The 25,437-nt window shown below is 37.0% G+C and overlaps 2 protein-coding genes across 2 annotated transcripts; both read right to left on the minus strand.

The window, feature by feature from the left end:
• Positions 1-8,908: 8,908 nt before the first annotated feature.
• On the minus strand, positions 8,909-13,219 carry LOC149398140 (uncharacterized). The gene is made up of 12 exons (XM_089614473.1): positions 13,060-13,219; positions 12,905-12,942; positions 12,083-12,796; positions 11,882-11,977; positions 11,696-11,791; positions 11,610-11,622; positions 11,154-11,297; positions 11,005-11,090; positions 10,517-10,835; positions 10,277-10,423; positions 9,299-10,111; positions 8,909-9,249 (listed from the first exon to the last, which is right to left on the minus strand). Exons 1-12 carry the CDS (start codon positions 13,217-13,219, stop codon positions 8,909-8,911), a joined length of 2,967 nt encoding a protein of 988 aa, XP_089470599.1.
• Positions 13,220-19,887: 6,668 nt separating this feature from the next.
• On the minus strand, positions 19,888-21,726 carry LOC149398141 (uncharacterized). The gene is made up of 7 exons (XM_089614474.1): positions 21,690-21,726; positions 21,532-21,619; positions 21,402-21,465; positions 21,266-21,350; positions 20,687-20,857; positions 20,076-20,578; positions 19,888-19,932 (listed from the first exon to the last, which is right to left on the minus strand). Exons 1-7 carry the CDS (start codon positions 21,724-21,726, stop codon positions 19,888-19,890), a joined length of 993 nt encoding a protein of 330 aa, XP_089470600.1.
• Positions 21,727-25,437: the final 3,711 nt, after the last annotated feature.

The raw sequence follows: 25,437 nt of genomic DNA on the forward strand, positions 1-25,437 counted from the left end.
ACCCATGTGGCTAATGGAGACAAATTAAGTCTCAATCAGTGCCCTATGTATGACTTTGAAGAAAAGGAAATGCAAAATATTCCCTATTCTTCGGCTGTAGGAAGTCTGATGTATGCTCGGGTTTGTACGCATCTAGACATTGCGTACATTACAGGAATGTTGGGCAGATACTTAAGCAACCCAGGTATGGACCATTGGAAAGCAGCTAAACGGGTCTTGCGGTACTTACAAAGAACAAAAGACTACATGCTCACATATCGGAGGTCAGATCAGATCGAGATTGTTGGGTATACTAACTCTGATTTTGTTGGATGCCAAGACAGTATGAAATCATGTTATATTTAGTTGTTGGATGGAGGTGATGTCAACTGGAAGGGTGCTAAACAGTCTCTTATAGCATCTTCCACCATGGAAGCAAAATTTGTAGGTTGTTATGAGGCGTCCAATCATGGGATATGGTTGCAGAATTTTGTCACCGGACTGCGCATAGTAGATGGTATTGAAAGACCACTCCGGTTATTTTGTGACAATAAATTTGCCGTACTATACTCCAACAACAACACGAGCTCTACGAAGTCGAAACACATCGACATCACGTTCTTAGTTGTGAAAGAAAGAATTCAGAGTAGACCGTTGTCTTCGAGCAAATCGGAACAAACTCCATGATTGCGGATCCGCTTACTAAGAGACTCCTACCCTAAGTGTTTCACGAGCACTGCTCATATGAGTGTTATTTCAGCTCAGTTCTAGTGGAAGTTTGTTATTTGCTATTAAGTGCTTTTATTTTATAGACATGTTTGGTTTTATTTATGATTATTGAAGTTTTCTGCAGAAATAAAATTTTAGTTTATTTAGACTCTATTTTCTAGTATATGGTTTGATCTCACTAAGGTTTAAGGAGGACCAAATGGAAAGACATGTTGATATCACATAACATGAAATTTCCATACTACACATTCACTTCATGATCCATGTCGTCAGTTGTGTCGATATATGTGATCATTGATGGGTATAACTGCGATAGATGATAGATGTAGCGAATGCCGCTTTGATGCTATGTTGGTGTGGTTGATGGACTGGATTGGTTATTAGATACATTTTTGTAATGACAGTAAAGTGAGCTCATTCGGTTATTTTTTGCGATACATAATTATAAAGTTAAACATATAGCCCAAGTGGGAGATTGCTGGATCTTTAATCCAACACGTTGGATCCTTAATCCAACATTATGCTTACATGTTAAATAATTATGTGTTGTGAACTGTCAATAATGATAACCCGTTAAAAATGATCTAATTTGATGTAAGGATATTGGGTTTTAATGTATCTAATAGGTTGTGGGCCTTTAAATGTGTAGACCACTATAGCTTCTATTTTTGTGATGAGCTGAAATACCAAACCCAGTAGGTTAACTTAATGATTGCCTATAAATACGGTTGGTCCCTAGGTCACACGTACTAACTTGTCACTTTCTGATATCCCATCGTCAGAGTGAAACAAGGGAGAAACAAATGGATTTCTAGAATATACGTGTTGATCTAGAAGACCAATCGTCGTGGATTTATCAAGTACGCTTCCGCTTATAATTTAAGCTTTTTTTTATTTATTCACCATGATTCGGTCATGAAAATAGGTGATGGATTTCACCCGTGATATTCGGATCTATCACGACAAACGCAAAAGCCGACATGAACACGAACACGGCACAAGTGCAGCAACGGGGACAAGGAGTCATCCCGGCGCATAATACATATATGTTTGCTAATATACTTTTTATTTTATTTAAAATACTGGTATTCGAACTAATTTTCAACCTCCCACGACGTTTTACACCTAGTATATATATACATATCATTGATCCACCTATAATTATCTGTATTTGATAATCAGGCGATAGAAGTATATATGGCTGACCTTATTACTTGTAGACTTGTAGATCTGCTTCATAGTCTCTTCTTCCTATACTTTAGGCAATATATAATATGAAGAGGTTTAATGTCTAATATATTAAAGGATCATCGATTTTGAAGAATAAAATCTAGAACTTGCTGCAAATATAAAATAAGTCAACTGACCATGATTCTGAAGGACTTTGGATCACGATCAGTTGATGAAGGAATTACTGAAGAATTCAAGAAAGTATGTGCGAATCACTGATGAGAGAAACACAGGTAAAGCTGAAAACGGAAGCTCGATTAATAATGTAATTAAGCTGTTCTCAGCCATAAGACTATTATTGTTTGATGAAAAAATAAAGACTAATAGCTGCCATATAATGAAAGTCAACACACCAGATCAACATGCATACATAATTAAAGATCTAATGATTAAACATATATATATATATATATATATATTATATCTCAACATGACCTTATATTAATATTTGCAAACTAAATTAACGTAAGCTGTTCCAGAGCTAAACCTATAACTATAAGAAATAGGATCAAGACAAAAACTTGTTACAGAGAAAGTCAACACACGAGATCAACATATATATATATAGATATCTAACAGATAGATATTTTGGAATCGATCTATTGAGAAAACCTTCTCTGATCGTTAGTGATGATTCTCATTAGTTTGTTATAAGATTACATTTGGTGTTATATACAACGTGCACATAGGATTCTCTTTTCTAACGAACTCAACTAACTTCTAGCCATTTGACCGTGTTGACTTGCTGACGTGGCTGTTGACTCTAGCAGCTTTCTAACACCACATCTCAAGTGAAACGGGGAAGCTTCTACATGCAGCTTTTCCTTTAACTTGAGAAAGCGGCCAACAGACACTCCTTTGGTCAGCACATTTGCAGTTTGCTCAAGTGTAGGCACATATCTAATTTCCAGCTTCTTTCATATTACAAGGTTTCTAACAAAATGTAAATCTATCTCTATATGTTTAGTTCTAGCATGAAATACAGGATTTTCTGCCATCACAGTTGCCCCGAGATTGTCACACCATACTATGGGAATGTGGTTCAGCATCTGAAAGTAATGCCATGAGTAATAGTTCCTTTGAGATACCTTAGAACTCTTTCGTAGACAAGCCAATGAGCATCAGTGGGATTTTGCAGAAATTGGCTCAACTTGTTGACAATGTAGGCAATATCAGGCCTTGTGATAGTAACATATTGCAAAGCTCCAACAACACTTCTGTACTAGAAAGAATCTTCCATTGGCTCCCCCCCTCTTCCTTGGACAAGGTGGTTTTTGGAGCAGCAGGACTTGAACATGGCTTGACACCAAACATGTTTTGCTTCTTCAGTAAGTCACCAATATACTTAGCTTGAGATAGGTACAATCTAGTCTTATCCCGGAAAACTTCTCCAAGTCCATCTCATTGTTCCTGTGAGTAACATATCATCTACATAGACAAGCAGCAAAATATAGATATTGTTCTTAGCACAGATGAACAGAGAAGAGTTAGCTTTAGAGCTCTCAAAACCCCATCAAATCAGTGCCAAAGATAGCCATTCAAACCATGCTCTTGGAGCCTGATTCAATCCATATAGAGCCTTTTTCAGCTTACAGATATGATGCGGTCTCTATGGATCAACAAACCCAAGAGGTTGCACCATGTAAACATCTTCAGTTAACACGCCATTGATAAAATCGTTATTAACATCTAATTGCTTGATGTCCCAACCCTTGTATACTGCCAAGGTCAGCACAACTCTGACAGTACATGACTTTATCACCGGGCTATAGGTTTCAGAGAAATCAACTCCTGCAGTTTGAGAGAAGCCTTGAGCAACCAACATCGCTATGTGACGCGCCAAGGATCCATCAGGGTTGTATTTGAGCTTGAAAACCCACCTATTTCCAACTAGATTATAGGATTGATCAGCAGGTACAAGATCCCAAGTGTCATTGTCAGCTAAGGCTTTCAATTCATCCCTCCTTGCAGAGGCCCAGTTATGATCTGTAAGAGCTTTAGCTGCAGTAGTAGGCTCAGTTGGACCCATATCTATTTGCATAGGGTGATTGGTAATATTGAAGACTTTTGGCTTGTGAACTCCTAGCTTAAATCTGGTGATCATGGCATGATCAATTGTGGTTGTGGCTATTTGTGGTTCAGGGGTTGTGATTATCTGTGGTTCAGTAGATAGGGGATGGTTAGAAGTTTCGAGATTGGGATTGAAAAAGGGTAAATCAATTGTTATTCTTTGGTTTACTAGAGTATTTGTGGGTTCAGTAATGGAGCAGGGAAAGTCTCAGAGACATGGATTGGATTGGTGTGTTCTACCCGGTTTGATGTAGAGGAGACACCTATTGGACCAGGTAGAGAGGACTATGAGTCTTGATCTGTTGATGTACCTGCAACAAGAGAACTACTAGAACAATGACTGTGTAGAGGGGACCCACACTGCTGCTGATTTACTGAAGGTACAAAGCCAAAAGAGGGTAAGACGGTTGTGTTTGACTCAAGGACATGAGGGACAGATTCAGAGAACATTTCCTTGTAAGGGAATTGTTGTTCATTGAAAACAGCATTTCTAGTTATATAGACTCGACCAGAATTGTGTAAACATTTGTAACCTTTGTGACAAGGGCCATACCCAATAAAGACACACTTGGCTGAGCGAAATTGAAGTTTATTTGTATTATATGGTCTAAGACGAGGATAGATAGCTGAGCCAAACACCCTTAAGAAACTGAAATTTGGTGCTTTGTTGTACAGTTTTGTGTAGTGGTTGAAATTATGTAAAAACAAGAGTTGGCAAGGTGTTTATCACATAACAAGCATATTGAAAAGCCTCAAACCAAAACACTTAAGGCATTGATGCTTGAGCAAGCATAGAAAGACCTAACTCAACCATGTGTCTGTGTTTCTTTCCACTCTACCATTTTGAGCATGCACATGTGGACAAGGGTGCCTAAAACAGAAACTGTGTTCATCAAGAAAGGATTTAAAAATCTATATTCTCCACCCAGTCAATTTGAATACAGCTCATATTGATCAGTAGTACTAGACACAAAACACTGAGCAGTAGAAAGAGAATGACTACAAGATTGTAAAACAAGCTTAGAAGAAACCAAAACATGACAATTTGACTCACAACACAGCTCTTCAGCATTAGCTTTGGGTCTTGGCAGCAAATAGAGTTCATTGTCAAGCATTCCTTGAAGCAGAATCATACATGTTCTCAGATCCTTCACAAAGCAAATGTCAGGATGATATTCAATGAAGACATCATTTTTAGACGTGAATTTGGAACACGTATTAGATTCTTTTTAATTTCAGGCACTCTGAGAATGTTTTTGAGTAAAAGAGGTTTAGTTATTGGATTAGGGATAGATCTGGATCCAACATGTGTAATTTTAAGGCACTTACCATCACCAACCATCAGTTTTTCCTTGCCTTTGTAACTCGTTCCAACTTGAAGGTTATCAAGGGTTGCAGTGACATGATTTGTTGCACCCGAGTCCATGTACCATGATGGATCCGTAACACTTTCACTGCTAGCGAAAAGGCTGATGATTTGACTTGAGTTTGCGACATAGACTTGTCAGACGGAGAGAGAGAGAGAGAGAGACTGTGGTTGATATGTTTCATCCAGTCTATGTCAGCATGCTGAGGGAATGTGACCTTGTTTATTGCAGATTTGACATGTTGGCCGGGAATTTCCTCGAGCACCATAGCTGCGACCTCTGCCTTGTCTTCCCCTTCCAGATCTTCCTCTTCCACGAGCTTCACTGTAATTGACAGTAGCTCCTTGCAGATTGACTTTGAGCACTGAATTTTGTTGCTCGATCCTCGTTTCTTGAGACAATGCCATTGCCAAAACGTCCCGAATTGTGATTTTTGACCGATTTGAATTGCAATACCATCGCCACAATCACATCGAACACCGATGGAAGTCCCATGAGTACCGACGTGATTAGATCATCATCAGAGACATCACATCCAGCCAGGAAAAGAGAATCTGCTATTGCTTCCATCTTCGCGAAGTAATCGGAGACTGAGAGATTACCTTTCTGCATCGACTACAGTTGAATCTTGAGAGGCATAATCCGAGCCTATGAATTAACAGCAAATCGACTCTCTAGCGCGCTCCATAGTCCTCGTGATGTAGTGATTCGAGTCACCGATCTGAGGATCGTAGTGGACAGAGACGATAAGAGCCACAAGAGTAGCTATTGATCTTTTCTCATCCACTGATCAAACTCAGCATTGCGGATCTTCTCTGTAACTCTAGTTGTGTTGATCGAATCAACGATCTCAGGTGGACACGTTCTCGTACCATCAATGAAGCCTCTGAGATTGTGGCCATTGATCGCCGGAAGTACCTGAGACCTCAACATCGAATAATTGTCTCTGTCGAGTTTGACTGAGATCGCGGTGTTTAGAGTCGGAGTAAATTGAGAATTCATCAAGGATCGTGCGGAAAAATCATTGAACTGAGACGGCGATGAAGATGAAACTTCAAACGCCATTGAAACTGTTCTGATACCAAGATAGATTTTGGAATCGATCTAGAGAGAAAACCTTCTCTGATCGTTAATTAGTGATGATTCTCATTAATTTGGTATAAGATTACATTTGGTGTTATATACAACGTGCACATAGGATTCTCTTTTCTAACTAACTCAACTAACTTCTAGCCACTTGATCGTGTTGACTTGCTGACGTGGCTGTTGACTCTAGCAGCTTTCTAACACTAACAATTAAATAAGCGTCCATTAAGTATATAGCCACGTTTAACATTGTTAAATAGTCAACGTTTCGTAAGTATTAAGAAATAATCATTTTTATATATTTACATACATAAATCTTAGATAAATAATTATTTTTATGTATTAGGTCACATTATCTTTATAGCTATTTACTTAAGATTTATGAAACGTTGGCTATATAGTAATCCTAAATGTTTTAATTGGCTAGTTAATTTTTTTTATTATTAAAACACATGTTTATATATTATATTTCCACTTGACCAGAAATTATTATTTGCAAATTAAATTAATGTAAGTTGTTCCTGAGCTAAACCTATATTTATATTGATTAGGATCAGACAAAGAGTTGTTATAAAGAAAGTCAACACACTATGCATGAGGTCGTGGGGGCACATACGCATGTGAAGTGAACAACCAAATAAAAGTCGTTCTTTATTAGGCAGTTAGAGATGTATGTAATTTAATTTGCATTCAATAATCAGAATAATTCTTGATTTCTTAGTCCTATGTTAAAAATAATAATCTGAACACAATAACCAATTTTTAATGAGAAATTGAACAAACTAAGCCACTTGAAAATACAATTAAGAAATAGCCAAACTTTACTTATTTTTGTGTAACTAACCATTTTGAATTATTTAGGTAGTTTTTTATAAATCAATTTACTTTTTTGTCCTTTGATTTGTAGTTCGTTTTTGTAATTAAATTCGTCGTATTTATTTTAATTTATTATTTGACTTTCCTATTTTGTAGGATTCTGTTTAATTGCTAATTATTCTGAAACTTCCTGATTCAAAAAAGAATTTAAACGGTTTCTATATTTATTTTGTTTCCGTTTTTACTAGATAAATTGGCAGTTTTCTAAGCCAATATTAACCTTATTGATAGGGCATTAATTGTTGTTCAAAAAACGTGTAGTTGTGTTGTTTAAAAAAAAAACACACACGATTCGGTTGTAATAATCTAGTAGTTTGTTTTTTTGTTCGATTTTAAACAAAAAAAAAATTAATATAATCATAAACAAACAATAAGATTAAAACTCTTGACTAGACGGTCTCGTCAAATATTTATAATAAAATATTTGATTGATTCAATTAATATTAATTTGATGATTTATTTCCAAACTTATAAGAGTCAATTATTCACGACTTTGACATTAATTGATTTGCTAACTTTTTTCCGGTTCATGCAATTTTACCATGTACAGAAAGGTAACATGAGATAATCATAGACATAGTAGCGGGCTCTAAGATCAAACGACACGAGAAAGATTCAAACGACAGTCAAACAAAAATACGACAAGAAATAAATATTGAAACGACGCTAGTCTTTTCTCTAACAGGGATTGCCATGGCGTCCGTGAACTCCATAGCACCACCAGAAGCTTCTTCTCGCTAAACAAACGACTCCGAGCCTCAACCAAACCTCATTTCCGTCTCCGATTTCTCCAAATCGCCGTCGATTTCTCACGTGAATGAGACGCGGAGCTAGGGTTTGGGTTAGATTCAAGAATCGGAGGTATGTGTGTATATGAATTGACAGTGATGTGCTTGAGTTATTCTTTTGCTAATTTTTTATTTTGGTACTGGAAAATTTCGGATGAGAATGAGGCACCTTTGCGTTAGAGACAGTCTTGTTTGAAATGGAATGAAATTAAAAGGGTGAAGCGAAACAGAAAGTGGCGATTGGCTTATAGTAAGGAATATATTATAGTAATGTGTAAACCTTATTGTGTAATATTGGCTGGTTTTGAAAATCAAAGCAGCTAAATATGACTGATTTTGCTATTGAATTTGAATCGTTACAACTTCTGTTTATTCTGACGGAGTAAAGGAAATGCATTCTGTTTATTGGTTATGAAGACTCAGCAAAAGCTAGTTTCATTTATGATTTTCATTCTTTGATTTGGTTCCAAATAAAGCATTCAAAGCTCTATAGTGTTATTAAGTCCGAGCTACGAAGGAACGAAAATGGCGAAACTAGGTTTGGGAATTGAGAGGAAGAGAAGAGAAGACGAAGAAGAAAACTGAAAGAAAGATTCTCATTGACTCAAAACAAACTGATTTGACTCGTATATAAGCGAGGCCAAACAATATTAACAAAATAACTAACTCATCGTCCAATAACAAGAGGACACATATACAAGCTTAAAAACAATTAAAACAGACTTAATTAAAGTGACAAAGGAAAAACTACTTGTTGTTTTGCACAGGCCTCAATACTCCCCCTCAAGCGAGCAAACGCTTTGTAAAAATATCCGCAAGCTGATGCTGAGTACGGACAGGCAAAAGCTTGAACGTCCCTCCATTAGCATGATCCCGAACAAAATGCAAATCAATCTCCAAATGCTTTGTCCGTTCATGAAAGGAAGGATTAGAGGCGATGTGAATGGTTGCCTGGTTATCACAGTATAAAACTGAAGTTGATGAAGGAATGACCTTGAAATCTTTCAACAACTGATGTAACAAAACAATCTCACTAGTCGCTGATCCTATTGCACTGTACTCTGCTTCCGCTGATGACTTAGATACTGTTGACTGTTTCTTTGACTTCCACGAGACCAAAGAATCTCCAATAAACATACAAAAACCAGTCACAGAACGTATCCTCACAGTTACCCCAATCTGCATCCACAAATCCTCTCATCTGTCTAGAGGAATTCTCAGGAAAGAACAATCCAAGACCTGGATTTGACTTCATATATCTGAGAAGATGATGAGCGGCCTTGAGATGAACATCAGTATGGGAATGAAGAAACTGACTCAAGGCATGAACATCAAAGGAAATGTCTGGTCTCGTAATAGTTAGATACAAAAGCGTTCCCACCAGACTCATGTAATGTTTTATATCTGCTAGAGTCACTCCACTATTAGATGTTAGCGCTTGCTTGGGAACCATTGGGGTGTGAACTGGCTTTGACTCCAAAAAACCATAATCCTCCAACAACTGCAAAGCATATTGTCTCTGACTCAAGACTATTCCGGCTGAAGCTCTAGCAATCTCCAATCCAAGAAAAAACCTGAGTTGTCCCAAATCCTTTAGTTTGAAAGTAGAGGCAAGAAAACCTTTGACATCCTTTATAGCTTCCATAGAAGGCCCTGGCAGGATAATGTCATCCATATAGAGCAAAATTGCAACAAAACTCTTCCCAACTCCTCTTGTGAACAAAGAGTAGTCTGATTTTGACTGAGTGAAACCAACTGCAACAATAGAATCCGTGAACTTCAAGTTCCACTGCCTTGAAGCTTGCTTCAACCCATAAATCGACTTATGCAGTTTACACACCATCCTTTTCTTTGTGGATATTTCCTCAGCAAACTCCCCCTGAGGATGATATCCTAAAGCTAGCTCCATATAGACTTCTTCATGCAAATCTCCATTGAGAAAAGCATTATTGATATCCAACTGGGTGAGATTCCATTTATGTGAGGCTGCCAAGGCAATCAACAACTTAACTGTGACCAATTTGGCCACTGGTGAGAAAGTGTTGATGAAATCTACTCCCTTCTTCTAATTATACCCCTTGGCCACCAATCTTGCCTGGTGTCTGGCAAGAGAGCCATCTGAATTGATTTTGTTGGTATATACCCAACGACATCCAATTGGCTTCTTATCTGTTGGTAACTCCACTATGCTCCATGTCTTGTTCTCTTTCATTGCCTTCAATTCTTCATCCATGGCTGCCCTCCAATGCTTATGAGGAGCTGCTTGGTGATAATATTTTTGGTTCCGGATCGGATGATCTGAAATTGGAAGACAAAGAGCAAGATATGAAGGAGATAGCTGGTCATATGTAACTACCTGAGATATATGATGTTTAGATGTAGGCAAACAACCTGGTTTTTCCACTAGTAAGCCACAATGATAGTCCTTTAAATAGCTAGGGGTTGTTCTGACTCTTTGTTGTCTTATAGAGGACTCTTGTTGGAGAAGTTGGCTCTCAGAATCAAGTAGGTTTAGACCTGGCTGGTCGTTTGTTATGTCATCCTCATCTATATCATCATCACTGATTGTAGGAACCCCTTCATCACCACTGATTGTAGGAACCCCTTCATCACCATCATTGTCTCTATGGTCTTGTGTAGCAATCTCATGATCATTCTCATGAGTATCGCACCCAATGGACCTTTTGGGTGCGAAAATTCGCACCCAATGCTTTGACCGGTCAAAATTTATAAAAAAAATGGGGGAAAAAGACCGCTTAAAACATTTAGACTTTTGGGTGCGACAAAGTCGCACCTAAAAGTATCTGCTAGAAAACATTCAAGAGTTGTACTTGTAGGCAAGACTAGATCTGGAAAAGGATCAATGTCATTCAAATTACCAGGAATTCTATGAAAATGAAAGACATTTTCATGAAAAATGACATCCCTAGATATGAAAACATCCCTGGTTTTGATATCAAGCAACCTATATCATTTGTAATAAGGAGGATAACATAAGAAAACACATTCCTTAGCCCTAGGTGCAAACTTGGTTCTATGGTTTTCAGGGTTGATGCAAAAGCTAAACAGCCAAAAACTCTCATAGACTCGTAATCAACCACTTTCTTATACAACAGCTCAAAAGGAGTCTTGTTATTAAGAAGAGGTGTTGGAGTCCTATCTATCAGAAAAACTGAAGTTAGAACACAATCAGACAAGTAGATAATAGGCAGTTTAGATTGAAAGAAAAGGGCATGAGAAACATTTAGGATATGTTGATGCTTTCTTTCCACCACCGAGTTCTGCTGAGGTGCCTCAACACATGAGAATTGGTGAAAAATTCCATGTTTTGAGAAATAATCTGCAAAGATTAGTTCCTTGGCATTATCTGACCTGAAAAGTTTTATCTTAGCAGAGAAAAGATTATCAATTAATGCACAAAAACGAGGCAAAATATGATGAACATCTGCTTTGCTTCTCATTAGCTAGGTAAATCCAGCAAAACCTTGTATAATCATCTACAAGAGTAAAAAAGAAACAATGACCAGTTCTAGAATTCACTGAGTAAGGACCCCATATATCACAATGTACCCAATCAAAAGCAGTGTCACAACGTTTATTCTGAGAAAAGAAAGAAAGCCTCTTTTGTTTGGCTTGAGGATAAACATAGCAAGGAATATCTCTATTCTTAACAATAAAACCAAGATTAGATTTCAAAAAATCAAGACATTTATGATAAGGGTGGCCTAGACGTCTATGCTACACATGATCATTCACTTTGTTGATGTAGGCTTTGGATCCATCTTGATCAGCGAGGACATAGAGGTCTTGACAACTTTCACCCCTGCCAATCATCTTCTTGTGCTGTGTATCCTGTATGGTAAAACCATGATCAATAAAAGAAACAATCAAACTAGTCTTCCGCGTTAATGTACTAATGGAAATGAGATTGAATTTAAAACTAGGAACAAGAAGGACATCTCGCAGAGTGAGGTTGTTGTTGACTCTAATATCACCAAAGAAATGCACTGGGATAGAAGTGTGATCAGGTAGAGTAACTTTTGAATTCTGTAAAGGCTTGAGACTCAAAAATAAGTAATGATCAGAACAAATGTGCTTAGTTGCACCAGTATCAAGAATCCACATTCTCTTATATCTACTTGATGGGAAATTAGAGCAACTATAACACAAGGAACCTGTGGTATAGGAGGTCATGTTGACTTCACCAGTTTTGGTCTGAGGAGATGCTGAAGTTGTGATACGATTCAACAAGAGGCTGATGAGTTGGTGGCATTGATCGCTCGAGAAATTCTCCATGGCATTCAATGCCTCAGCCACATTGTCTGTGCCTAGAATCCCTCCTTCAGCTGCATTCGCTTGCCCCTTGACCCTTGGCTTATATCCTGGTGGATAACCGTGCAATTTGTAGCACTTGTCTGCAGTGAGGCCAACCATCTTGCAGTGAGTACAAGTAGGCCTTTCCTTCCTGTTGCTGGTCTTCCTTTGATCTTGAACCGCACTCAAAGCCATGGTGCTGGATTGATCCACATTTCCAAGCATGTCACTCTGAACAGACTTCTGTTTCTCCTCCTGAGTGATCAGTGCAAAGACTTTATTGATTGGAGGACTTGGATCCATGAGAAGCACTTGACCTCTGGCTTGAGCGAAATTCTCATTGAGTCCCATCAGAAACTGCATCACATATTATGAGTGAAGGAAAGCCGCCAGTTCTTTAGCTCCGCCGCATTTGCATTCACATTTACAGCATGGCCTGAAATTGGTCAGCTCCTCCCAAATTGCCTTGAGTTTAGTGTAGTAGACACCAACAGATTTCTGATCTTGAATGCAATGCACAAATTATCGCCGCAATTCAAAGATTCTTGGAGCGTTGCTCTGTGAAAACCTATCTTCAAGATCCTTCCAGACTTCCATGGTTGTTTTTGTGAACATCAAACTCGACGATATCTCTTTGGACACGCAGTTGAGAATCCAAGAAAGCACGATCTTGTTGTTCCGATTCCATTTGCGGTGAGGCTTCACTTCTTCCGACGGTGGTCTTGGAAGCGTTCCATCGATAAATCCGAGCTTGTTCTTCACATCCAGCGCTATCTTCATAGATCTAATCCAAGAGACATAGTTATCTCCGGTGAGAGCTTGTGAGACGAGGATCGAACTAGTGGTGTCAGAATGGAGGTAATAAGGATCGAAAAGATCATCTTCAATTGATCGCTGAGAAATCGCCTTATCAGAGAGATCTCCAGTCGGTGTTGTTTCAATCTTGGACTCCGTTGGAGATGAGCTTCAGTGAAACGTGCGACCGAGAATGGAGAAGGAAAGGCGTAGCTAGGGACAAGAACTAATCGCGGATAGCTCTGATACCATATTAAGTCCGAGCTACGAAGGAACGAAAATGGCGAAACTAGGTTTGGGAATTGAGAGGAAGAGAAGAGAAGACGAAGAAGAAAACTGAAAGAAAGATTCTCATTGAGTCAAAACAAACTGATTTGACTCGTATATAAGCGAGGTCAAACAGTGTTAACAAAATAACTAACTCATCGTCCAATAACAAGAGGACACATATACAAGCTTAAAAACAATTAAAACTGACTTAATAAAAGCGACAAAGGAAAAACTACTTGTCGTTTTGCACAGGCCTCAATAAGTATTGATTCTACCGGCTTATTTATCCTGTAATGTGTTAAGTTTGCGATATAAATTCCATGAACAGATGAATATACGGGAACATGTCCCTCTATTTGAATTGGGTGGGAGAAGATATAGACCCAACTTGACAAGCATTGAAATCAGGAAACAAATCTTATGTTATTAACATTGAATGCAAGAGAAGAGGATCGAGATATCAGAAGTTGTATATCTTTAAATACGAAGGAATTCTGGGAGAAAGGCACTGAAGCATGCTGTGATCGTTCTTGAGAAATAATCATGGAGAGACCCAGGTCTCTAGAATTACTTGGAGATTTTATCGATACCCTCCAAATTCGTAACATAATGTCTAATTTGTATTCATCGTGACAAGACTGAATTTGAAATTATAGCTGCTAAATATGGGCTTATTTTGTTCTTAAATTATCACAACTGTTTATTTCGATACAGTTAAGGAAATGGGTTCTGTTTCTTGGTTATGAAGTCCTTGTTTGTAGTAAGTTAAATAAAGGAATCAAAGCTAGGTTACTTATCACTCAATGAATCAAAGCTAGGTATAATAGAACTGGTACTTCTCTCTTCTCTGTGGCTTCAGCGAGGCAAGAAATTGATTCAGTGTTCCTTGTTTTTGCTTCAACTGCTTATACTGAGTTTGTCTTCTTTTTTCTTATTTTTTGTTGTAGGGTTGGACTCTTTCGAGATATTAAGATACGCACCTAAACTCGACTGGACCTGCTTATGAAGAACCTCTTAAAACCATCCCAAATTTTTCTGAAATGGTTATCAGTCGGGTTTTATATCCCCTATGAGATTGGATAGCATAAGTTCTTAACATGTCCCAAATTGAATGTTTTTTTTCTTTGTTTTGGGTGATATTCTAGTGGAATAAATTTGAGTTATCGTGTTTTGTTTTGGCTGTGTTATGAAGGAAAACCCATCTTTGAGTTTGACCGTGCAAGAGCGTTCATATCAGGTCTCGTTGGTTTAATACTCTCATTAATATGACCAGTTCTGTGAGGTACTTAGTTGTCTCTAAGCAGTCTTATTCATTTGTTTTAAATTTTCAGGCACTTGGTATTCTTTATAACTAATGTTCATGATAATACTTTCACTTGGTGTTTATCAAATGATAGGATTTTTATTACCCGAAATCTTGGACTTGAAATAAATTTCTTTTGCAATATATAAAGAGATAGTGTCTCCGCCGTTGAGTTAGCTTTGTACTCCTTTCATAAATAAACTAAATTAACTATGGCATTTTTATTGGAACAACTCAGATAAAATGTTAGTTTGAGATGTCCGAAGGTGAAATTGGTGCCCGTCTATCAATTTCAAGCGTAATATTGTTGTTGTTTTTTTTTTATTATTATTATTTATACAAAACCAAACATTGAATGATCGATGCAAAATAATATATAGGGTAATTAAGCCAAATAGCCTCACAAAAATGGTCAATTTATTTTTAGACAACGTTCTGTAAATATGTGGTAAATAGCCAGGAGGATTTATTTACAACTAATATTGGGCGAGTATACCCTCACATTTTCCCGCCCACTACCTTCCGGGTAATTAATCAAGATCAGCTCTAATATTCGGATATTAATGCATGTGAAAATCGAGGAGCAATTAAGAGAAACAGTTGCGTTAACATTTCCACACGCAACTGCTCAATATATTTTTTCAAAAAAAAAAGCCCCAAAATATCGCGAAGAAGAAACCGTAGAAATTTGAACCGGAAAATAAGAGTAAACACATTTATTGACAATCGAAATCGAAACCAGAGGAGGAAAACAGCGATGACGAAGAAGAACGAACAAAGGTTAGTAAATAAATCAAAATACGATTTGTTTCGTTCTTTTTTTTATAAGTGGCTTTGCATGTATATGAAATCGACTGAGTTTACAAAATCGCTAAGACTGATAATATGTGTTTTCCCTTTTTTTCTTTCGTTACACACAAAATCGTTGTGGTATAGAACAATGGCGAAGAAATCCCCCTCAAAGAAAAAAAACAACCTGAAGAGAGCCAAGAAAAGGGGAATAAATCAAGTCGGGGAAAAACAAATGCAACAAGGGTAAGTTTTTTTTTGCCGAGCTTTTATTTTCATTGTCGATAATGTTAATAAACTTGAATAATTCAAAACATATGTTTTAAATCATAATAAATGTATTTAGGGTACTGACCGCTTGATTATAATTTGAGAAATAAAACGAAATGATATTGGGCTGAATGTAAATGGTTACTAATTTGTAGTTGTTCGAAATACATATAATGATCTATTAATATGTAAATAAATTATGTAAAGCAGTTATATACTATAAATTAGTGTTAAAAAGTGTTAAAGATGGGGATGTAAATAAGGTTGTAAATAATAGCGTTGTGTAAATAATGTTAATCTCTAATATATGAAATGAGATCAGGTTTAAATGTTTTGATGATTTGATTATTCTGTTTGTGTGTAGATAGGGGACATGATAGTAGAAAGGAAGAACTGGGATTTAAAACAACGAATCATTGTTCATTCATCATTCAACATCATTGAAACCCTCATGCCACTCCTAGAAACAGAATATCAATAGCAGCTGTTCAGTCGTGGGCCATTTGCTCATATTCAACACCTTAAAAGCCATGTATATCCCAAAAAACTGGCTCATTTACTCGTGCTCAATCAAGTAGAGTCCGGGAATGTTGATGAACTACATTTCAATGTATGTGGAAACATATTGGTTTTCAATATCTATGACTTTTAGTTAATATCAGGTAAATGTTTTACTTACGTATTTGCTGAGAATATCAAAAATTATTTGTAAATTGCCGAGGTATTTACAGTTTAAGGAATGTTATTTACAGGGCTGAATTGCGAACGAGTGCCATGTATACACGACAAGCTACGCTCCGATAATCCTTTGAAGGATGAGTACTTCAAGGTTCAAGAACACAACGGGCACAATTCTTACTTGGAATTCTCAGCGGCAAATTTGGAGGAACGGACGAAGAACGAGTGGCACTTATTAACCTGGCCATACTAGAGACAATGATTCTGCCTAGGGAACGGCAAGCTAAAATTCCCGATGATCACTTAAAAATGGCCATTGACACAGAATTATTCAAAAGTTATCCGTGATGCACGGTTAGCTTCAACGCTCTATGCCATTCCCTAAAGAAATCCAAAAAATATGCTGCTGAGAAAACCGGATTCAATATAGAAGGCTTCTTACATCCGTTAATTGCTTGGGCATATGAAGTCATTCCAGAGTTTGAAGCCCAAGGATATGCAACTCGTACAAAAGAAATGTCCATACCTCGCCTCCTCAAGTGGAATTTCAATTACAGCCCGGAGTACGACGAACTGCAACAATATATCTTCGACAATGACACGGTACTTGAAATCATATTACTAATCTCTAAGTTATTCTATGAATATGTTAATAGTTGCTTGTAAATAATTGTTGTCTTTGTTGTAGCTGCGCATTAATCCAGTAGATGCTACTGAAGAAGAACAAGCAGCTGGGTACATAGAACGAGTAGACGCTGTTAGTCCCGAGCCTGCCCCAAAATCTGTTGAAAAAGGAAAAGGAGTGGCTAGCAATTCTAAGGGTTTGGAAGGTGATACAACAATCAACTCCTCAGATGATGTTCATATGAAGTTGGAATACGCTCTCCAAACAATAGAAATGCTGAAGAAACGTGTCGAAGAAGCGCATGAAAAATACGACGCCTTATTGGATGTATTTCAAGTGTACATCCGTAAAGATTACAATGAAACAACACCACAACAACCCAGACAAGAACAGGTAGTAATTTTGTAGTTATTTTTCCAATTAACAAATAAATAACAATTATATTACAGGTCTCAGGTGGTACAACGCATACTAAGACAACTGAAATTCCAAATCAAACTCCAATTGATGTTCAGGTAAGGTATAGCCATTGCGTGTAAATAAGTAACAACATAACACTGAAATATGTGTTTAACCATCTCTACCCTTTGTCTAACAGGATACACCACCTACCAATCAACCCAGAATAACCACACCTGTGCAAATCCCAACAACAAAAGAGGTACAATATACTATTTACATTGGTTAACATATAGTATAATATCATATGTATTTATCAATTTACAGGTACCAGAAGTTAGGAATGTAGCAAAACCAAAGCCAACTCAAGTGACACTAACGAACATGGTATTGCGTTGAGCGTATTATTGACATAAAGAATTTGTTAGCGTGCATGTTATTTACATAGTATCTACAATAATTTTTTGCTATAATAATTTGTTAATGGTATACTTATTTACATCTTATTTACAGATGCTACGAAAAAGAGCTTCAAAAGTGGAGCCAACAATTCCTGATACTGTGTCTATGGTACAAAATTATTTTAATTGAACTTACAAAAATGTCCTATAATTTACTAATTGGTCGTTTACTAATTTTTTATGGTAGGATATTTCACCACTACTTGGAATGGAAAAGGTAGCATGTTATAGTCCGGTACCGCAAATAAATATTACTTTGTAATATGTTGCAATTAGATTAAGACTAACAATGACTTCTAACAGGATGATTTGCAGAAGCTACAAGATGATTGAGTTTTTACCGTAAATGATGTGTTGAATAGCATTCCTAACAAGTACGAATTTGAACACCATCCACATGTTGTTCAAGAGAGTGTGGCCCAGCAAGAAGTCCTAAACAAGCAAGTTTACAAGCGCTTGAGAAAGAATGGCCAACCAATTCCAAAGCGAACAATGCCAACCACAAATCAGCCACCTCCAATAGTGACCGAAAATATCCAAACCCAAAATGTTGACGTACACAACCCGCAGGTAATATTATCATGTTCTAACAAAATGTTAAAAATTGGGGAATTAATAGTTGTTAATTTATCATATTGTAATTATTTGTAAATTAACAGGTAGTTAACAAGGTCACCGAGGATGGAAAGCAAAAAAAGATAGGAAGGACGTTGCCAAATCCACAGCCTGTCACACAACGTCCAAAGCGCACATGTAGAAAATCAGTGTTCACTACCTCACCATACGTCACCGAATCTAGATCTAAGAGGACTGAAGAAGGAGGTCCTAACAAAGAACCAGATGGCCAGGACACGGCTAACATGGCAGATGAAGAAAGCAGCCAACCATCTTTTGATATTGGAATTTGAAAATCTGTTATTTACTAAACTCTAGTAGAATTGCACCTAAGTTTTTTTTTATAACCATAGTAACTATGTCACCTTTGGCTACTGCGTGAATGTTAATTAGTACATTACGCTAATTTTGGGTGTTAAGGTCGTTGATAGAACCTCTTTTACGAATTAGATTGGAATATTTTGAGTATTGGCTACTATGTGGCCATATTTTAGCTTTTCAAATATGTTAATTGGAATCTTATTTACAAGCTATTTACATTAGTATATCGTGTGATGTTCTGTTAATGTACTTCTTATTTACCATAAATTTACATCTTAAACCCATTTTAGTTAAGTCTATTTGATTAAAAGAAGTACAGAAATAAGGTATTTAATGAATAATGTCATAACAACGTATTCAAAACATACATGTGCGTGTGTGGCTTTGTTACATGAATAGAAAATAATTCTCATGTTCTTAAGATTAACAATATGCATAAAACATCAAATGTTCAATAAATAAACAAGCAATTATTCAAAATCTCGAATATGTAAACAACACAAACTTCAACAGCGAAAATTAGACTTTATTAAAGACATCTCATTAACCAACTATCTTAGGCAGCCCCTTTTGTTATGACCATTCTGGCCACATTTGCCACATCTTTGATTGTACGGGTGGAATTTTTCATGCTTCGACCGATACCTCTTCTCTTTTGGTCGCCCAGCTTGAAGTTTATGAATGGGAGGCTTAATAACTTGAGCGTCAATAGGCAGCTCCCAGTAGCCTTCATGAGAAATAGGGAAAACATCTTTCTCATACGTGGCAGCGAAGTATTCTTGACTATAATATGCTGGCACAAAATCAATAGGACGTAAATTTTTCTTATACAAAGCCGCACACGCATGAGAACAAAGAAAGTCTTCAAGCTGCCAATAACAACACGTGCAAGTTCTAAGAGAAACATCAACAACTCGACGAATTACCCCATCAACAACTTCAATTCATTGTCGTTAATGGCATTAACCTGCAGTTGCGTGTAAATAAATATTGTCAAAGATTGTGGATTAAAAACTGTAAATGTGTTAATAGCTTGTAAATAATAATATGCTGTTAATAGGTTGTAAATAATAATACAATTAACAGAAACTGGAAAAGTATGTAACTCACATTCATAGATCGAGCAGCCTCCTGCGAATCAAAAAGTATCTTGAACCCAGTTCCTGTTAGTCCTGATTGCATCTTTGGAATTAGCTCCCTCTTCTTGTGGATCCAATTTTGAATTAGACTTCTATAACTCAAAAGAAGACATGCAACCGGCCAGCCTCTTGCTTCTCGCAAAACAACATTCAAACACTCAGAGATGTTTGTGGTCATAACATCGAACCTCTTCCCCGGAAACTTGCTCCTAGCCCACATCTCTGGATCGGCTTTGAGAAGATACTTTTTGATTTCTACTTTGTTGTTGGAGAGTATATTAAGCCAATATTCAAACTCTCTTACAGAATAGGCTTTAGCACATCTATAGAAAAGTGGCTGAATGTATGTTTTAGCAAATTTTGCCTTCACATTACACCAAAGATGTTGCATGCATATAGCAAATTTTGCCTCCGGGAAAACATTGCCAACTGCCTTGTAAATTGACTCGTGCCTATCCGAAACAAAAACCAAGTCTTTTCAAACACCATACACAATTCGAAGATGATTCATAAACCAAGACCAAGATTTGTCATTTTCAGAATCCATAATACTAAAGGCTAATGGAAACAAATGATTATCACCATCTAGAGAAGTGGCCAAAAGTAATGTACCATAAGATTTGCCTTTCAAGAAAGTACCATCAACAGATATTACTGGGCCGCAAAATTGAAATCCTTGAACAGAAGCACCAAATGCCAAAAAGAAATACCTAAATGTCCCATCAGGTTCAATCTCGGTCACAGTATAAGACCCTGCAATACATAATAAAAAAGTCTGTAAATAAGTCATTGATTTACAACAAGTTCAGTAAATAACCAGAAAAAGACGAATCCATATTGTAAAAGTATATAGTATTTACAGACAACATTAATAGTAAATAAGCTGTAAATAAAAACCTGGATTTTTCTCTTTGATCATTTCACCAACTATTGGTAAATGACTATATGACTCTTCAAAATCACCACGAAGATCCCTCAAAGCTTCTTTACGACCCTTCCATGCAAGAAAATATGTTACCTCCACATTAAATCGAGTCCTCATAATTTCAGCCACACCGGAAGGTGTAATTTGATTTGCCAATGAGCCGCGAAAATCATCTTTGACGCATTTGCTAATAAGGACAGACGATGCATGTTTATTCTTGTGCACAACAGATTTACCATAACAAGTATGTTCTTTAACATATGACCTTATGACCCATAATCCAGAATTCTTGCAAACCGACGCATTTAACTTCCAGGCACACTGCATATCCGAACAACCAATACTATAACGCGTTTTACTGGATCTCAACACCTTGAATTCAAAATTGTTGCGAACTGCAGTCATGCCAATAGCCATTTGAAGTACATCTTTGCGTCTAAATACGTTATTAACATTAATATCAAAATTCATAGGAAAATTTTTCAAATCCGGTTCATCATACAAAACAATTTCTGCCGGAGGTTCTTCATGACTAGAAAGAGGCAATAAAGCTTTCGACGATTCATGGCATTGTTGCTCAAATAAGTTCACTGAAAAAAGGGTAAACGTGCATGAGAAATCAATTATCAAAACTGCATAAAAATATCAAAAAACACATACCTGAATCAATTAGAGAAAAAGACGACCATTCATCCATGGTTTGGGACGATTTATTTTCAGGGACTAAATTTTTTTTCAAACGTTGAAACCTGGAAAATAAAAAGTTGAACGACTATTGGCGGCCAAATTTATTTGAAAAAGCGTTCACAAATAACAACTGATTATATTTTCAATAAAAAAGAATTACTATTAACAGATATCCATAATATTTTTTGTAACAAAATTAGAAACTAATCACCTAAAATGATGCGTTCATATTAACTGCATCCACGTTATCAAAATTATGCGTTCATAATAACTGCTTCCACGTTTTCAATAACTGCATCCACGATCATAATAACTGCATCCACGTTTTCAATAAATTCGCCATTTTGAATATTGAATAATTAAAAGTTGCCGAATTTTTTTTTCAAAATTCAAACAAAAAAACTGTCTAAAAAAGAAGTTACAAAATCGGTCAAACAAGGGCAAATAAGTAAAAAAAAAAACCTTATTAAATGAGCTGCCACGTAATCATCCAGGCTTTTTATGGATTATTAACAAAACGTTGGTCAATTTTAAATTGCTAGACATTCCGTGGCTTACGCAGTCAATTTTTTGTAATATATATGCTCTCTTTCCAATTACTTTCAAGGTTCTGAGTTGATATCGATATAAGGTCAAAGAGCAGAGGTGACCTCTTTCAACTCCGGACAATTCGCCTTTAATAATGAAAATATATACTATCTAATCTGGTCTCATATAAAAAAAAATAAAAATAAAAATAAAACAGAAGTTTAAAATAATAAAATATTATTTTTTTTAGTTATGAGGCAATTTTTCTGTGTAATAATTTAATGATAATTTTTTAGGACAGTTATTAAACCATTTTTAATAGTAATGCGAAGATATTTTAGACACTTTAGTGGTTGCTTAGCTAATTCTCTTTTGCGACAGAGATGATGACATCAACATTAGCTTCTTACGTTTTTCCTTTATTGTACTAGGATCCAAAAAGAGTTGATTACTCTCTTTTCCTGATCAGTAAATCCTGTGTAAAGAAACTACTGGCTACAACTTAATTTTTTCTTTTTAGCAAACTAGTGGATACAATTGAAATTGAAATGTCAGTTATAATATTTAATTTAGAACTAAAAACAGGGATAAAAATATCCTCCAAACATATTTTCAATGTTTACATTTCTCAAACTCCATCGAAGAAGAGAGAGAATGATACCATTGGAAAAATTTCTATTTAATCAAAATAAAAATAAAAAACCTGTTTTTAACAGTGAATGATATTATTACAAGGTCAACGGAAAATAAATAAAGCTGCAGAAATTAGAGCGTGATAACAAAATGAGAATACTCAATATTATTTCTCTGATCAACTGATCCTTTAAATACACGTACATACCAGGAAGGGAATAACAGACTATCCTATAAAATAGATAACGTAACAGTAAAGCTGACGAACCAAGAAACTCTAATTACTAGATAATATCGGAATTAATTAAATGACTAATAAGCTTTAACAGATAAAATTAAGGACCAGCACAGCAGAACAGCAACGGAATATCAATTAAGTCGAGCTTGAACCGATTTTCACTGAATGGTTGTTTTGACAGTGGCTTGGTGAGAAAGTCTGCTGCTTGATTCTGAGATGAGACATAGTTCAGAGAGATAATGTTTTCTTCAATCTTCTCGCTTAAGAAATGTCGATCAATCTCTACATGTTTTGTTTTGTCGTGTTGAACTGGATCCTTCGAAATACTGATGACAGACTTGTTGTCGCACAGCATCTTAACCGGGCCTTCCACTGTGATCTTCAAATCTTCAAGCAACTTCCGTAGCCAAATTCCTCCGCACACACCATGGGCCAATGAACGAAGTTCTAACTCGGCGCTGCTCCTCGAAAGCACTGATTGCTTTTTGCTACGCCAAGTCACCAAATTCCCCCAGACAAAGGAACACATTCCCGATGTAGATCGTGAGTCAGTTTTAGAGCCAGCCCAATCCGCATCGGTGAAGACTTGTATGTCACGACAACTTTGTTTCTTGAATAACAAACCCATTCCTGGAGATGACTTGTGGTATCGGAGTATCTTCATTACAGCTTCTAAGTGGACCTCGGAGGGGTCATTCATGAACCGGCTTCACATGGTAACTGAAAAACTTATATCTGGCCTAGTGTGGGACAAATATATAAGTTTTCAAACTAACCTTTGGTACTGCCCTTTGTCAACTCCTTTCTCCGTGCTTAGTTTTTCTAGTTTCACTGTTGGATCCATGGGAATATCGGAGGGTTTGCAGCCCAACATCCATGTTTCTTTCAATAGATCCAACGTGTATTTTCGTTGTGATACTGCGATGCCAACCTTGGACATTGCTATCTCCATGCCCAAGAAATACTTGAGTTGGCCCAAGTCTTTTACTTCAAACTCGGTTGCGAGCACTTTCTTGAGTCTTCCAATCTCGTCTTGATCATCACCTGTGAGTATTATATCGTCCATGTAGACACTCAATATTGTGCATTTCCCATGTATAGAGTGCTTGGTGAAGAGGGTGTGATCGGTGTGGCTTTGTGTGTAGTTGCAAGCCTTGAGTAGTTGAGTAAATCTTCCAAACCACGCCCTAGGACTTTGTTTGAGTCCGTAGAGGGACTTGTGGAGATGACAAACTTGATCGGTTGACTTTCCATCTTCAAATCCTGGGGGCAAGTCCATATACACCTCTTCTTCAAGCGTGTCGTTGATAAAGGCATTCTTCACGTCTAATTGGAATAATGGCCATTCCAAATTTGCGGCAATAGACATCAAGACCCGGATTGTATTCAGCTTCGCCACTGGTGCGAATGTTTCTTGATAGTCTATTCCATATGACTGAGTATACCCTTTAGCGACGAGTCGAGCCTTGTACCTCTCGATTGAACCATCGGATTTATGCTTTACCGTGAATAACCATCTGCAGCCTACTATTTTCTTTTCCTCTCGCCACTTTGTGACGCTCCACGTATGATTCTTTTCGAGAGCTGCAATCTCTTCATAGGCGGCTTGTCTCCACTCAGGACTCTTCAAGGCTTCATGAATGGAATCGACTTGAGAGATGAAGGCTTGGTAGTTGAAGGAGATATTGCCATAATACACGTAGTCTTGAATTTTGTACGTACCGCAGGCACGGGTTGGCTTCCTCAGTGCTATGGGCATGTCAAAATCTGCCACACTTTCAGACACAGGTGAGTTAAGATTATTAATGTTACCTTGATCTATTTGATCGGCTCTAGGCGGGGAATGAACCGGAGATGCCTCTTGGTGATGTTGAAATGTGTGAGTCTCGGGCTGAATGGTGCTTAAAGATAGGCCATTTGTGGTTGCTGTTTGGTCACTTTGGGCTTCGGAGATGGTGTCTAGGAGGCTCATAGGATCATTTTGTGAGGCTGAATGAGGAGTGTAGGCCGGTATCTCTTGCTGTTTTTCCGAGTGACAAAAAAATGGCATATCTTCATGAAACGTAACATCATATGATATATAGACTCTTCTATTTTGCGGTGAGTAACACTTATACCCTTTTTGTGTAGAGTAATAACCAATAAAGATGCATTTAATAGATCTTGGATCTAACTTGCTATGATCATATGTGTGTACAAACACCGAGCACTCGAAAACCTTAGGTGATATTGTTGAGATGAGTTTGGTTGTAGGGAAAGACTCACTAAGGGCTTCACATGGGGTTTTGAATCTAAGCACTCTTGATGGCATCCTATTTATAA

This window comes from Urtica dioica, chromosome 5 (assembly GCF_054948205.1).
Source record: "Urtica dioica subsp. dioica isolate 48M chromosome 5, U.dioica_male_clone48M_v1_H2, whole genome shotgun sequence".
Lineage (NCBI taxonomy): Eukaryota > Viridiplantae > Streptophyta > Magnoliopsida > Rosales > Urticaceae > Urtica > Urtica dioica.

What these genes read in the sequence shown, in the direction of transcription:
- LOC149398141 (XM_089614474.1), bottom strand. Translation starts at nt 21,726, where the DNA reads ATGGATGAATGGTCGTCTTTTTCTCTAATTGATTCAG. An exon ending in TTTTTCTCTAATTGATTCAG is followed by an intron (nt 21,620 to 21,689) that starts GTATGTGTTTTT and finishes CCCTTTTTTCAG; the next exon opens with TGAACTTATTTGAGCAACAA. An exon ending in AGGCTGCTCGATCTATGAAT is followed by an intron (nt 19,933 to 20,075) that starts GTGAGTTACATA and finishes ACGCAACTGCAG; the next exon opens with GTTAATGCCATTAACGACAA.
- LOC149398140 (XM_089614473.1), bottom strand. Translation starts at nt 13,219, where the DNA reads ATGAAGATAGCGCTGGATGTGAAGAACAAGCTCGGATTTATCGATGGA. An exon ending in GTCCAAAGAGATATCGTCGA is followed by an intron (nt 12,943 to 13,059) that starts GTTTGATGTTCA and finishes ATTGCATTCAAG; the next exon opens with ATCAGAAATCTGTTGGTGTC. An exon ending in ATTTGTGGATGCAGATTGGG is followed by an intron (nt 9,250 to 9,298) that starts GTAACTGTGAGG and finishes TGTTTATTGGAG; the next exon opens with ATTCTTTGGTCTCGTGGAAG.